We start from the raw sequence: 13,728 nt of genomic DNA on the forward strand, positions 1-13,728 counted from the left end.
TGACCAGTGGGCGCGGACTATGCTCAGTCACCTGTACTCACCCCTGCTGTTTGCTGTTACCCATGGGCGTCTGGCAGGTCCTTGATTAACCTTCGTGGCAGCCAGCTTCTGAACTGTACTTTGTTACCTGCTGCTTGCCCGAATCTTGGTGGACCCAGCAGAGACCTGCTTGTGGCGCAGGACCCCTTCATTGCAGACTCCTCCCTCTGGCTGTTTTAATAGTGGGGAACAAGTGCCAACACTAACTACTGGCCTCCACCATAAAGGTTTATTGTTGCCCTTCATCGAGCTGGATGTGGAAGCATTGGTACAATCAGCTGGACTGGTGGGCGCAGTGATTCAGTGATTGCTGATAAGGTGACCTGGTGGAAAAGGGAGACCTCCTGCTACAGAACCTGGCCTACTGACATTGAACAGTTTGCCATACTTTTGTGTACTTCCTTGCAGACACCTCATTATCCAAAGATTACTAGGATATGTGTTATGGACAAATACGTCCCAAAAAATTATTCTGTTAAATTCACTCAATCTTCTGTCAATACGAGAATGAGCAAAAATAAGAATTCCTTAGACAAATTTAATCCACCCTCTCTTCCACGCATTAATACATCTTTGGTGGAGATGGCAGGTACTTCTATTACTCAACCTTCTCTTTTACAAATTGCTCAGGAACTTTCCAGAATTCTGATGCCTCAGATGGACAAAAAAACTTAAAAATATACCACTAATTGACAGGAAGCTTGAACAACTTCAGACTCTCCTAGATACAATGCTAGCTAAAATAAAAGCTAACTCCTCTAATCTTAACTCATTAGAATAGAGAGTTGGTGACTATGAGTATCAAATACATACACTTCAGCAATCCTCACACACGTACACAACTTCTATTCAGGCCATGCAAGCCAAGATAAATGACTTGGAAAACAGAGATAGAAAATGTAATTTGAGATTTATAAGTATTCCCAAAACTTTCCGAAACTCACAGAAAGCAGAATACCTCACCACTGATGTCTTTAGGGCACTGGAAATTTCGGATACCACACTGCTACCCCACATTGAAAGGGCACATCGTATTGGCCCTAATCGCTCAGACACTTACACTAGACCCAGACCAGTCATAGCGAAGTTCGACTTTCGCATGAAGGAAAATGTGTTCTGTACCTCCCGTAAGATTCCCAAACTGGTAGTAAATGGTACACACATCCTCATTTTCCAAGATTTATCCGCCTCTGTAGCACAGAAACTGAAAGAATTTTCTAGTATTTGTAAACTACTTCGTGAAAGTAACATACGATTCACACTAATGTATCCAGTAAAGCTGTAAAACAAAGATAATGGTCGCACACTATTATTTTTGGACTCTAAGGAAGCTAAAATTAATTTGACCCGCATGCTTGGTCCTGGTAGTCCTTCTATTCATTGACAATGCCTCACACTCTTTATCCTTAACTACCATTCAAAGGTTATATACCCATGTTAGAGCTACTGAGTTTTGATGCCTACGTTGTACTTAGTGTTTAATTACTTAATGCAAGTGCCAATATGTTACGTGGCACTTGCTGGGTTTCTAATACTGTTAGGAAAATGTAGAAAATGTTGTGAGAAGCAATGTGTATTTTTTGCATTGGGTCTCTTCCTATATTTGTGCCTCGCCTGACCCCCCCTCCCCAGTCGCTAGATACCCCTTCATCAGGTGTCGTTCTCGCCCAAAACTCCCTGACTAATGCATCTCGGCAGATTATCAAAGAAAGGCCAGAGGGGTGGCCATATTATTCCACAGAAATATATTAAATACAATCTGTTGAATTCCGTAATTGACCCAGAGGGCCGTTATCTAATTCTTGACATTGAAATATAGGGTTCTAAATATACATTAGTTAATGTGTATGCCCCGAATGTAGCAACTTCTGATTTCTTGCAAGACTTAAATCTTATATTGCAACTGAACAATTTTCCCCTTATATTGGGGAGGGGGTGGGGGAGGACCTGAACTCAGTAGATGATCCTGTCCTAGATAAAAGGCCCCTACCACGAAACTTAGGCGGACATTTACTAAGAGGTGATAAGAGCGGAGAAGTGAGCCAGTGGAGAAGTGCCCACGGCAACCAATCAGCACTGAAGTAACAGCTATAATTTGCATTCTATAAAATGATACAGAGCTGGTGATTGGTTGGTGGAGCCACTTCTCCAATGGCTCACTTCTCCGCTCTTGTCACTGCTTAGTAAATGTCCCCCTTAGCTTCCAACTACCGGAAACAAATTGAAAATTTGAGATCCTCTCTCCAGCTCACTGACATATGGCGTCTCCTAAATCCTACAGACTAAAATGGGAGTTCTATTTTAGATGGGACGTTGCCCATAGCAACCAATCAGATTCTACTTCTCATTTATCTAGCACCTTCTAGAAGATAATACCTGGAATCTGATTGTTTGCTGTGGGCAACATCCAATCTTAAATAGAACTCCCATCTTAGTAAATTTACCCCAAAGTGCTTGCAGACACTCTCTGTTCTACGGGAGGTGATCATGGCAGGCAGGGGTGGAGGAGCAGCTGTTCAAGGATGCCGGACCGAGTTCTCTGCGCCACCACAAATCTGGCATCTGGGGCACGTGTCCCCCACCGCCACCACCAGTTGCGTCCCTCCCCATCTCTTATCAAGGTTCAAAGTTACGCCTTTTTGCTTTGCTCCCAACTCAGGATCAGCTCCTTAATCACTAATAGAGACACCTATCTGTAATAACAGAACAGCATGCATTACTGTACCAGCAATAGCAGCAAAGCAGGGAGGAAGGCTCGGGGCTGCAAGTGAAGGCTTGCAGGGCTGCATGTGGTCCCGTGGCTGCCTGTTGCTCATCACTGACCTGATGTGTTAAATATTCAATCCTTTTTCTTCAGAACTACACCTTGATCACACCTACGGCAATGTTACAAGAAAAGTACCTGAGGCTAAGAAGTCGACTAGTGTGAAATGTAAAAGTAAGTTACTGTACACTGAACAAATTTTCTATGTGTATGTTCTATGTACTGTATATGTTTTCAGAGTCTGGTTTTAGTGACTGCAACTGTAGGGGACTGGCATATAATAAAAATAGCTGGCCTACTGTACATGTTATAGCTCATCACAACCAGTCCAAGCATTTGCATTTATTCTACTACAGCATTTTTGCGTCTGGAGCAATGACAAGTGCCCAGCAGAAATACATACATTATTTGTACATGCATCCTTTGTGTGACAGTATGAGTCATGTAGATAGGGCCGGTGCAAGGCAAAGCTTCAGCCTAGCGCCCCCTATATTGCAATCCCCACCATTACCTCTCGGAGGTGAGATGCAGGTGGCCACTAGGTGGGTTCGGGTGAATTACATTATTTTACATATACAGATAAAAGGGACATCACTCAAGGACTTTTAAAGTGAAAAAGTATATTGTAAACAATATACTTTCACTTTCAAATCCTTGAGTGATGGCCATTCTGTCTGCCTGTGTACACGGTAGCTGGCATGTTAGGAATTGTACAGGACACTGAGGCCAATTGCACATTTTTACTGAGTGCCGGGATTTTCTATCTATCTATCTATCTATCTATCTATCTATCTATCTATCTATCTATCTATCTATCTATCTATCTATCTATCTATCGTCCACAATGGTCCACACTCTTGTGTTAAAAATATTAAATGCTGGGGTGTCTACCCAATTTGGCTCAATCCCTATTAGTATAAACAATAATAAGTCCAGGGGTGTACTCACCAGTCTTCCAAAAAATAATAGTTTGTTCCATGGTCACAAAGGCAATCTCTAACATCAACCTTTCAGTCCCAGATGTGGACCTTTGCCAAAATAAAAGCATAAATGAGCCTGAACCATATATATACCATATGTGAGCAAAACAATCCCACCCACTAATTAGTAATCACCAATAACTACATGTTACTCAACGTTCACTTTCAGACAGTGCACCAGAGGATAGTCATTAGACAGATAAATATCTTTAGAACTAGTTGAAAGTCATATGTAACAAAGTAGAAATATACCTAGGATGGAATCCAAAGGTGAGAGTCCCTATAGGCAGCATGTGTTCCACTGCACCTCCACTTGGTGGAACTCATAGCCTGCCCTGGCTGGAACACACGCCGCCGCTAATTGGTACTGTGGCTTGTGTGTTCCATAGACAGGAAGCGCTGGGTGATGCTGTTTCCCTCGTAATTGCCACAGTTCCTCTTAAATTCAGCAGTAGCATTACAGCGACGCTGCTCGGTGCAGACATGTAGTCAGATGCTACATGTGACTAAATGGTGATAGGATATCTGATATATATGTGGGTGAGCACCTGGGATCCAGTGATCATCAAGCAGTATGGTTTAGTATAAAGACAGGATCCAACTCCTGTCACACAAAAACAAAGGTGTTGGATTTTAGAAATGCTGACTGCAAAAATGGGGAGATGTTTAAGTGATTCATTGGCAGACTGGTGGAACTTGGAAAGAGTGCAGGAGAGGTGGAAAAAACTGAAAAGTGCAATGCTAAGTGCAACAGACCTTTGTATCAAAATGGTTAGGAAAAGCACCAGGAAAAGGAAGCCAGTGTGGTTCACAAAAGAAGTATCAACTAGTGTGAAAGCAAAAAAGATGGCTTTTAGGAAATACAAACAGACTCAAAATAATAACGACAAAGAGGTGTATCTGGACAGACGGAAGGATGCTAAGAAAGTGATCAGACGTGCAAAGGCAGAAGCTGAGGAGAAAATGGCCCAGTCAGTAGATAAAGGGGGCAAAACTTTTTTTAAGTATATAAGTGAAAGGAGAAAATCAAATGGAGGAATAATAAGACTTAAGACAGAGAGTGGGCATTTGGTGGAGGGAGACAAGGCAATAGCAGATCACCTAAATAATTATTTTTGCTCAGTATTTACTACAGAAGAAGGGATGGGGCCACAGTTAAGTTGCAAGGACATTCATAAAAATAAGGTAGATGAAAATACATTTACAGAGGAGAAGGTCCTAACAGAACTTTCAAAACTAAAAGTGGATAAATCAATGGGACCAGATGGGATACACCCAAGGATACTCAAAGAGCTAAAAGATGTGCTGGTTACACCTTTAACAGAATTATTTAACCAGTCACTAAATACAGGTGCTATTCCAGAGGACTGGAAAAGAGCAAATGTAGTTCCACTGCACAAAAGTGGAAGCAAGGAAGAAGCAAGTAACTACAGACCAGTAAGCCTTACATCAGTAGTAGGGAAAGTAATGGAAAAACTATTAAAAGAAAGAGTAGTGGAATATCTTAAATCAAACAACTTACAGGATCCAAAACAGCATGGATTTACTGGTGGGAGATCATGCCAAACAAATCTTATTGACTTTTTTGACTCTGTGATGAAAATAATAGATCAAGGGGGAGCTGTAGATGTAGCATATCTAGACTTTAGTAAGGCATTTGACACTGTCCCACATCGCAGACTGCTAAATAAACTTGAAAGTGTGGGGGTGGATTATAAAACAGTTAAATGGATAAGAACCTGGTTGCAGGATAGGAAACAGACAGTCGTAGTTAATGGAGTGCAATCTATGGAGGGAAATGTTACCAGTGGAGTACCCCAGGGATCTGTACTTGGTCCAGTTCTCTTTAATATCTTTGTTGGTGACATTGCAGATGGTATTGAAGGGAAGATATGCCTTTTTGCTGATGATACAAGGATATGCAACAGGGTAGACACACCGGGAGGGGTCAAACAAATGATTAATGACCTAGGTAGGCTTGAGAAATGGTCAAGAACGTGGCAACTACAGTTTAATGCTAAAAAATGCAAAATCATGCACTTAGGTCTCAAAAACCCAAAGGCTAAGTATAGTATCAAGAGTACTATAATGGACACTACTGAGGAGGAAATAGATTTAGGAGTCACTATTTCAAGTGACTTGAAGGCAGGAAAGCAATGCAACAAAGCAATGAGAAAGGCAAGTCAGATGCTTGGTTGCATAGGGAGAGGAATCAGTAGCAGGAAAAAAGAAGTGATAATGCCACTGTATAGGTCATTGGTACGGCCCCATCTGGAATACTGTGTCCAGTTCTGGAGACCCTATCTCCAGAAGGATATAAATACATTAGAGAGTGTACAAAGAAGGGCAACTAAAATGGTGCATGGCCTACATCACAAAACTTACCCGGAAAGGCTAAAAGATCTTAACATGTATAGTTTGGAGGAGAGAAGGGAAAGGGGGGACATGATAGAAACTTTCAAATATATCAAGGGTCTTAACAAAGTTCAGGAGGGAAACATTCTTCAAAGGAAAAGAAGTATTAGAACTCGAGGGCATACATTGAGACTGGAGGGGGGGAGGTTCAGGGGAAATTTAAGGAAAAATTACTTCACAGAAAGGGTAGTGGATAAGTGGAATAGCCTCCCATCAGAGGTGGTAGAGGCTAAGACTGTAGGGCAATTTAAACATGCTTGGGACAGGCATATGAATATCCTTACAAATAATTAAGGTTAAAAAAGGGTTGAGATTGCCTAAAGGATAAAATAAAAAAGGGGCAGACTAGATGGGCCAAGTGGTTCTTATCTGCCGTCAAATTCTATGTTTCTATGTTTCTATGATGCTGCTTTCTGCTGGAGAGCCGGGATCTAGGGGCCTGGAGGAGGTGCATCAGGGATATGAGGAGCGGCCGTGGGGTCCCCCTCGGGAGCCACAGTTGCATCCGCCTCCTATGTACCATCACATGACATGATGTTACACGTGTCAGCACCGAGGAAACACAGAGACACTATGTGGTACAGCCTTATAATGGTGGCAGCACCTGATAAGACTCGCAGCAGTTTTTTGCTAGATGAATTCAGTGGTGCCCTCCAGATGCTGGCGTCCCTAGGCAGCAGCCTAAAGCTGCCTAATGGTAGAGCCGGCCTTGCATGTAGACATTCCAAAATCAGTCATTTAGGCAGCCCATACAATCATGCCCCCCAGTAACTGCAAGGTCAAACCTATATGGGGCTGTACAAACATGCTGTAATATTGCAACAGATACAGTGGTGCTTGAAAGTTTGTGAACCCTTCAGAATTTTCTGCTGAAATGTGGCCTAAAACTACCTAAAAGTAGATAAAGAGAACCAAATCGAATAAATGTGACAAATAAATTATAAGTGCTCATTTTTTTATTGAGGAAAATTATCCAATATCACATATCTGTGAGTGGCAAAATGATGTGAACCTTTCAGTATCGGGTATGACCCCCTTGTGCAGCAATAACTGCATGTAAACATTTCCAGTAATTGTTGATTAGTCCTGAACATCGGCTTGGAAGAATATTATCCCATTCCTCCGTACAAAACAGCTTCAACTCTGTTATGTTTGTGGGTTTCCTCCCATGAACTGCTCGCTTCAGTTACTTCCACAACATTTAGATTGGATTTAGGTCAGGACTTTGACGTGGCCATTCCAAAACTTAACATGTATTCTTATTTAACCGTTCTTTGGTCGAATGACTTGTGTGCTTTGTGTCATTGTCTTGCTGCATGACCCACGTTGTCTTGAGATGCAGCTCATGGACAGAAGTCCTGACATTTTCCTTCAGAATATTCTGATATAATACAGAATTCATTGTCCCATCAATGAGGACAAGTCGTCCTGGGCCAGATGCAGCAAAACAGGTCCAAACTATGTTAAAACCACCACCACCGTGTTTCACAGATGGTTTGAAACACAGTGGTAGTGGTATCATGGTTTGGTCCACCAGTTTGGTCCAAACCATGATACCACCACCACCACCTTGTTTCATACACCCTCTCATTAAGCTAACATTTACCTCACGCTGCTGCACCCATGAATCTGTGTCTAGCTCATTCTTTCTGTAACCCAGGGCAGCTGATCAGAGAGATGCCAGACAAGAGTCTCACAGCATCAGCTGACAGAGGTCACAGAAGGAGCTGGACACTGACCCCACACTGCAGCAGCGTGCAAGTAAGTCTTGTTTTATTATTTTCTTTTTTAACTCTTTTTTTTCTTTTATTATCTCCATGATCAGCCTGTGGTCTATATAGCTGCACATGGCTGATCATAGGCGCCAATTGTGAGCTCTTCTCTGCCTGGCTCTGAGTAGAGAAGAGCAGGATTAGGGGAATCGGAGGAAAACCTGTATAGCACCATCTGAAGGTTGTGTTATTATCACAGGGCTCCCTATGGAATTTTTTTACAATTTAATTTTACTCAATTTGGGCAAATTAGAATTTTAGGCTTGGAGGAAAAGCTTGCGTTTTCACATTATCAAGTAAAAAATAATATTGATAAATATGCCTGAATGTGTTATCAGCAAGTGTTCTGCTCAAATGGCTGAATGGCTGGATATTGTCCAATTGGGTCACTTACATCTACTTGTGTGACTAAAATGAACCTTGAACACGGTACTCATTTAATAAGACCACGGCTTGGTCTAATCGAATCGTTGTATGTACTGCTGCTCTTTGTGCTTTTTTTTAGTATTAGACCAGGTTATACTGAAATAATACATATTGTTTTGCATTCTTTTTGCAGTCTACTCTAATTATCTGAGAAATTAATTGTAATAAATAATTTCTTGGTAAAGTCTTACATACTGTACAAGGAACAAAAATCTAATATTTACTGTATAGCACAGTTGGTAGCAGTGATACTATAATAGCCCTCATTGTATAATGACATTACAAGGACCCCTGAATTTAGTGATCATGGATGTGTTCTGAAATAGTTGTTTCTTATTTCTTTTGTACCTAAATTTATTTCAACACGTATCTGAAAGCAGCGTGACAAGATAATAATAAAAATAACATCTGATTTCTCTTCAGGTGGCAACCGGAGGACAGTGGTGTGAAGCTGTTATCTACAAACGCTACAGTAAAGAAACAAAAGCTAAAAACCCAGAGTCACTGTTGGTATTCCTGTGTATATTGTGAAGTACAGTATGTTGCAAATATTACACAAGACAACTAAATTAGCGACTGCAGAAATGACAATATTATGATGCACTATGTGACCTTGCAATGCAGAGTCCGGCAGAATGAAACTATTGTTTAACCCTTCATATACAGCATGGGAAAGGAATGCCATGTTTCAGTCGACCTTAACTGTGAAACTCATATACGTCTAAGATACTTTCAATTTCCATAATAAGAACACAGCCCTAGTAAGCACGTTGTCCCATTGCAATCTGGCTGGACCAATATGCAATCCTTGGAATCTATCATCACTTATCAAACTCCTACTGTCCTACATATTGCCTACTAGAAGCCTTCTGAAATTGCCTTCTCTGTCTGCATCCAGTGGAATGTGATTAGCAGAAGTGAAGGAAGGAGGGATACAGTTTCAGTGAAATCATTAAAAGTGTCAATTGTATGCATCATATGTATATTATGTATAGTAGTTATTAGTTTTACTGTATTATTGAATCAGAAATGTAAATTTTAAATAGGGGGTAGTATTCAGTACAAATATATACACGCATTAATGTGATAATTAAGCTAATTAATTACTAGTTATTCGTCAGTTGCTACCAAATTCCCGAGAGAATCTTTCCATCCTGTCAGCACATATAGAGGAAGCATATGTATCTTACGTCCTATTATGGATCTTGCGTCCTGTTTCAAGGACATGATTGATAAGATCCGAAATGAAATGGTATGCTCTTCCACAGCCTGTGACCTGCTCAGTTCCATTCCTGAACCCTCTAACACCTGCTCTTCATTTGATCCCACAAATGAAGATGAAGTAGCTGCACTCTTCTCACCTGCCTGCTCTACTACCTCTCCCCTTGATTCTATACCCTCACAAATTAGTAAAACGCTGTCTGCTGTGCTCATCCTGACCTTAACTAAAATCTGTAATCTCTCTCTGTCTACTGGTATCTTTCCTTCTCTTTACAAGCATGCAGTGACTACTGCCATTCTGAAAAAAACGAAATTCTGACCCAAACACTCTCTCAAACTACCATCCCATCTCTCAGCTCCCAAGCCCCTCCATGCTACTTGAGAGTCTTGCCTACACTCACCTCACACACTTTTTTTTTTAACTCACACAGCTTACTGGACCCACTTCAGTCAGGATTTCGTGCCCAACACTCCACAGAGACAGCACTGACTAAGGTACAGTAGTGAATGATCTTGTCACTGTTGACCACTCTCTCCTCATACAAACACTACAATCCCTAGGTCTTCAGGACACAGCCCTTTCTTGGTTCTCATCCTACTTATCTAATCGCTCCTTCAGTGTTCGTTTCTCTAATACCACCTCCTCTTCGCTACCTCTCTCAGAGTACCGCAACACTCAGTCTTAGGTCTTCTGCTTTTCTCTATCTATACCACATCTCTTTGTAAACTAATTACCTCTTTCCGTCTTCAGTATCATCTGTATGCAGATGATACTCAGATCTACCTATCCTCCCCAGATTTGTCACCATTTGTATTGGCCCGTGTCACTGAATGCTTTTCTGCCATTTCATCTTGGATGACATCTCGCCACCTCAAACTTAATATTTCTAAAACAGAATTTATTATATTTCCACCAGCCAATAGTAGTTCCCATTCCCAACCTGATATATCTATCACTGTTGATAACTCAGTAATCATCCCTACCCCACAAGCTTGCTGCCTAGGTGTCATCCTTGACTCTGAACTGTCCTTTGTTCCCCACATTAAATCTGTCCCAAAATTATGTTACATACATCTAAGAAACATATCCAAAATATGACCATATCTTACACGCGACACAGCAAAAACTCTGATCCATGCTCTCAATATCTCCTGCATTGATTATTGTAATAGTCTCCTGACTGGTCTTCCCAAACATAGGCTCTCACCACTACAATCCATTTTGAATGCTGCTGCGAGGCTAATCTTCCTCTGCAGATCCGCTCTGTCAGTCCCTCCATTGTTTACCGGTGCTCTACCGTATTAAATATAAAATACTTTACTTACGTACAAGGCTATTAACCAAACTGCACCATCATACATCTCTTCACTCAGCTCAAGATATCTTCCTAACCGACCTCTTTGCTTTGCACATGATCTGCATCTCTCATCCACACTCAAAATTACAGGACGTTATCTGGGCTTCACCCACTCTGTGGAATGCCCTCCCACACACAATAAGACTCACCTCTAGTCTCCAAACCTTTAAACGTTCCCTGAAAAATCACCTCTTCAGACAAGCCAATCAAATTCCAGACCCACCCACATAACCTTCAATGCTTCCTTATCTAATTACATCCTCTCTGTACAGTACACATAACCTCAAATATTTTGTCTTTCTTTACTCTCACACACTCCTGACACTTGTCCAACATTGCTGGGTGATCATATCATACAACCCATTAAGAACCTAGCAATCTGGTGGACCATTATGCAATAGATAACATAGCAATCTGGTGGACCATTATGCAATAGATAACATCTAACCTTGTGTATCAATGCCTATTTCCCTACAGATTGTAAGCTTGCGAGCAGGGCCTTCCTCCCTCTATGTCTGTCTGTTTTTACCCAGTTTTGGGGGTCATTCCGAGTTGATTGCTCGCTAGCAACTTTTTTGCTGTGCTGCGATCAGATAGTCGCCACCTATAGGGGAGTGTATTTTCGCTTTGCAAGTGTGCGAACGTTTTTGCAGCCGACGGCACAAAAAAGTTTGTTGCAATTTCTGATTAGCTCTGGACTTACTCAGCTGCTGTGATCACTTCAGACTTTTTGGTCCCGGAATGGACATTAGACACCCGCCCTGCAAACCCTTGGACATGCCTGTGTTTTTCCAAACACTCCCAGAAAACGGTCAGTTGACACCCATAAACGTCCTCTTTTTGTCAATCACCTTGCGATCAGAACCTGTGTGTTTTCGGGAGAATGTTTTTTTTATTTTTTTACAGGCAATCCATCTGGATAGCCTGTAAAAAAAAAAAAAAAAAAAATCGGTGAAACATCGGAAAAAAGTCCGGAAAGCAGCCGTTTTTCGGACCCGATGTTTTTCCAGGGATAATTGGATATCCCCCCATCTTGTTTTGCTCATTTGTTTATGCACTTTGTTAGGGACTGCAGAACCCTTGTGGCGTCATATAAATGATAATATAATAATTAGTGGTTATAGAAGTTTAAAATCAGTGTTGCACTTAGGTGAACTTTAATGTACAATGAATCTGGAATGCTATAGTTTTTCAGTTTGTGGATCTAAAATCATTATCAGTACTTCATAAGGGTGATGACTGTAATGTCAAATGAATATAGAGAAATGTTGTGTTTAGAATGCAAATTAATATTCTATTTTCTATAGTCTATTTTCTTCTGTTTAATAAATACAGATATAATGAGCCTGATGTGGATATACTGTTACCCCCCCCCCCCCCCCCCCCCCCCATACTGGAGCCCACCTGCCAAAAGTTTCTGCCCCCCACCCCACTACAAAAAGTAAAGAATTAGGGTGCGTGGCCTCACTGCAAGGGGCGTTGCATTGCAGGAAAAGAGAAAAAGACTACCCTATACCTTAGTTTTGCAACTTGCACGCCCAGACATTGGCCACCACAGGAAAAAATAATCCTGATTCATGCCCCATTATGCCACACACCGTAAGGCCCCTTATACATTATGCCACACGATGTAATGCCCGCAACACATTATACAACATGCCATAATGTCCCTTACACATTATACCACACATCATAATGCCCATTAGTCATTATGCCACACAACACAATGCCGCTTACACATTATGCCACACACCGTAATGCCTGTGATACATCATACCACACTCCACAATGCCCATTACACCACTCACCTTCTGTGGATTGCACAATGGCCCCGCAATTAGTTTATTATTTACATAATTTAATATTAACAGGTAAAGGTGAACTTCTCTACTACTGTTTTTTTATTCTTCAGAATATTACCTGAAACGTCAATTAAATGTGTGTATATAAACTCCATTTTAAATTCCATTCCAATGATGCTTGGTCACAAACTTGATATTGCCTGCCCCTCGCCAAGCACAATGACATCGGCCACCGAATATCCAAACTCTCCCCCCCAGTCCGCTCGACCCACCTGCCCATCCGCTGTTGCTCTGATACGTGGCGGGAGGGAGGAATGCCATGCTGTGCTGCTGCTCTGATGCAGGGAGGGAGGGGGGGGGGGGGGGGGGGCGGGGGAAGCTGTGCTGCTGCTCTGATGCAGGGGAGCGGGGGGGGGGACTGCTGTGCCGCTGCTCTGATGCGGGTGGGGGGGAACTGTCATGCTACTCCTCTAATGTGGGGAGGAAATGCCGTGCTGCTCCACTGATATGGGGGATGAGGGGGACTGCTGTGCCACCCCACTAATGCGGGGGAAGGGACAGGGCTGGTTGTAGACATTGTAGCCCAGGGCAAACATTTCCTCTGGTGCTCCCTCCCCCTTCCTCACTGAAAACAGGGACAGTGCGTGCTGAAGGTTCTGTGTCACCAACCCGGGAAACCCTGAAAGAGTCCCGAGGCACCCCAGGGTGCCACGGCACACAGTTTGAGAACCACTGCCTTACACACATTACACCAGGTAGAGCTGCTTATACACATTATGCCAGGTAGAGCCTGTTATAGAAGTAACACCAGGTAGAGCCCCTTATGCACACTACACAATGTAGCGCCTCTTATATACATTGCGCCAGATTGAGCCTCTTATACACATTGCGCCAGGTCGAGCTCAGTATACACATTGTGCCAGGTAGCCCCTTATACACATAGCACCAGGT

The 13,728-nt window shown here is 42.2% G+C and overlaps 1 protein-coding gene across 1 annotated transcript in view; it reads left to right on the forward strand.

Moving 5' to 3' along the window:
- LOC134998746 (uncharacterized) overlaps nucleotides 1-12,235 on the forward strand; it is a 76,653-nt gene extending 64,418 nt beyond the window's left edge. Inside the window, exons 4-5 of the mRNA XM_063951383.1 lie at nucleotides 2,897-2,977; nucleotides 8,820-12,235. Coding sequence (XP_063807453.1) covers nucleotides 2,897-2,977; nucleotides 8,820-8,845 — 107 coding nt within the window. The 3' untranslated portion in view covers nucleotides 8,846-12,235. The remainder of the gene's footprint in view (nucleotides 1-2,896; nucleotides 2,978-8,819) is intronic.
- The last annotated feature ends 1,493 nt before the right edge of the window (nucleotides 12,236-13,728 follow it).

Source organism: Pseudophryne corroboree, chromosome 1 (assembly GCF_028390025.1).
Source record: "Pseudophryne corroboree isolate aPseCor3 chromosome 1, aPseCor3.hap2, whole genome shotgun sequence".
NCBI classification, from domain to species: domain Eukaryota; kingdom Metazoa; phylum Chordata; class Amphibia; order Anura; family Myobatrachidae; genus Pseudophryne; species Pseudophryne corroboree.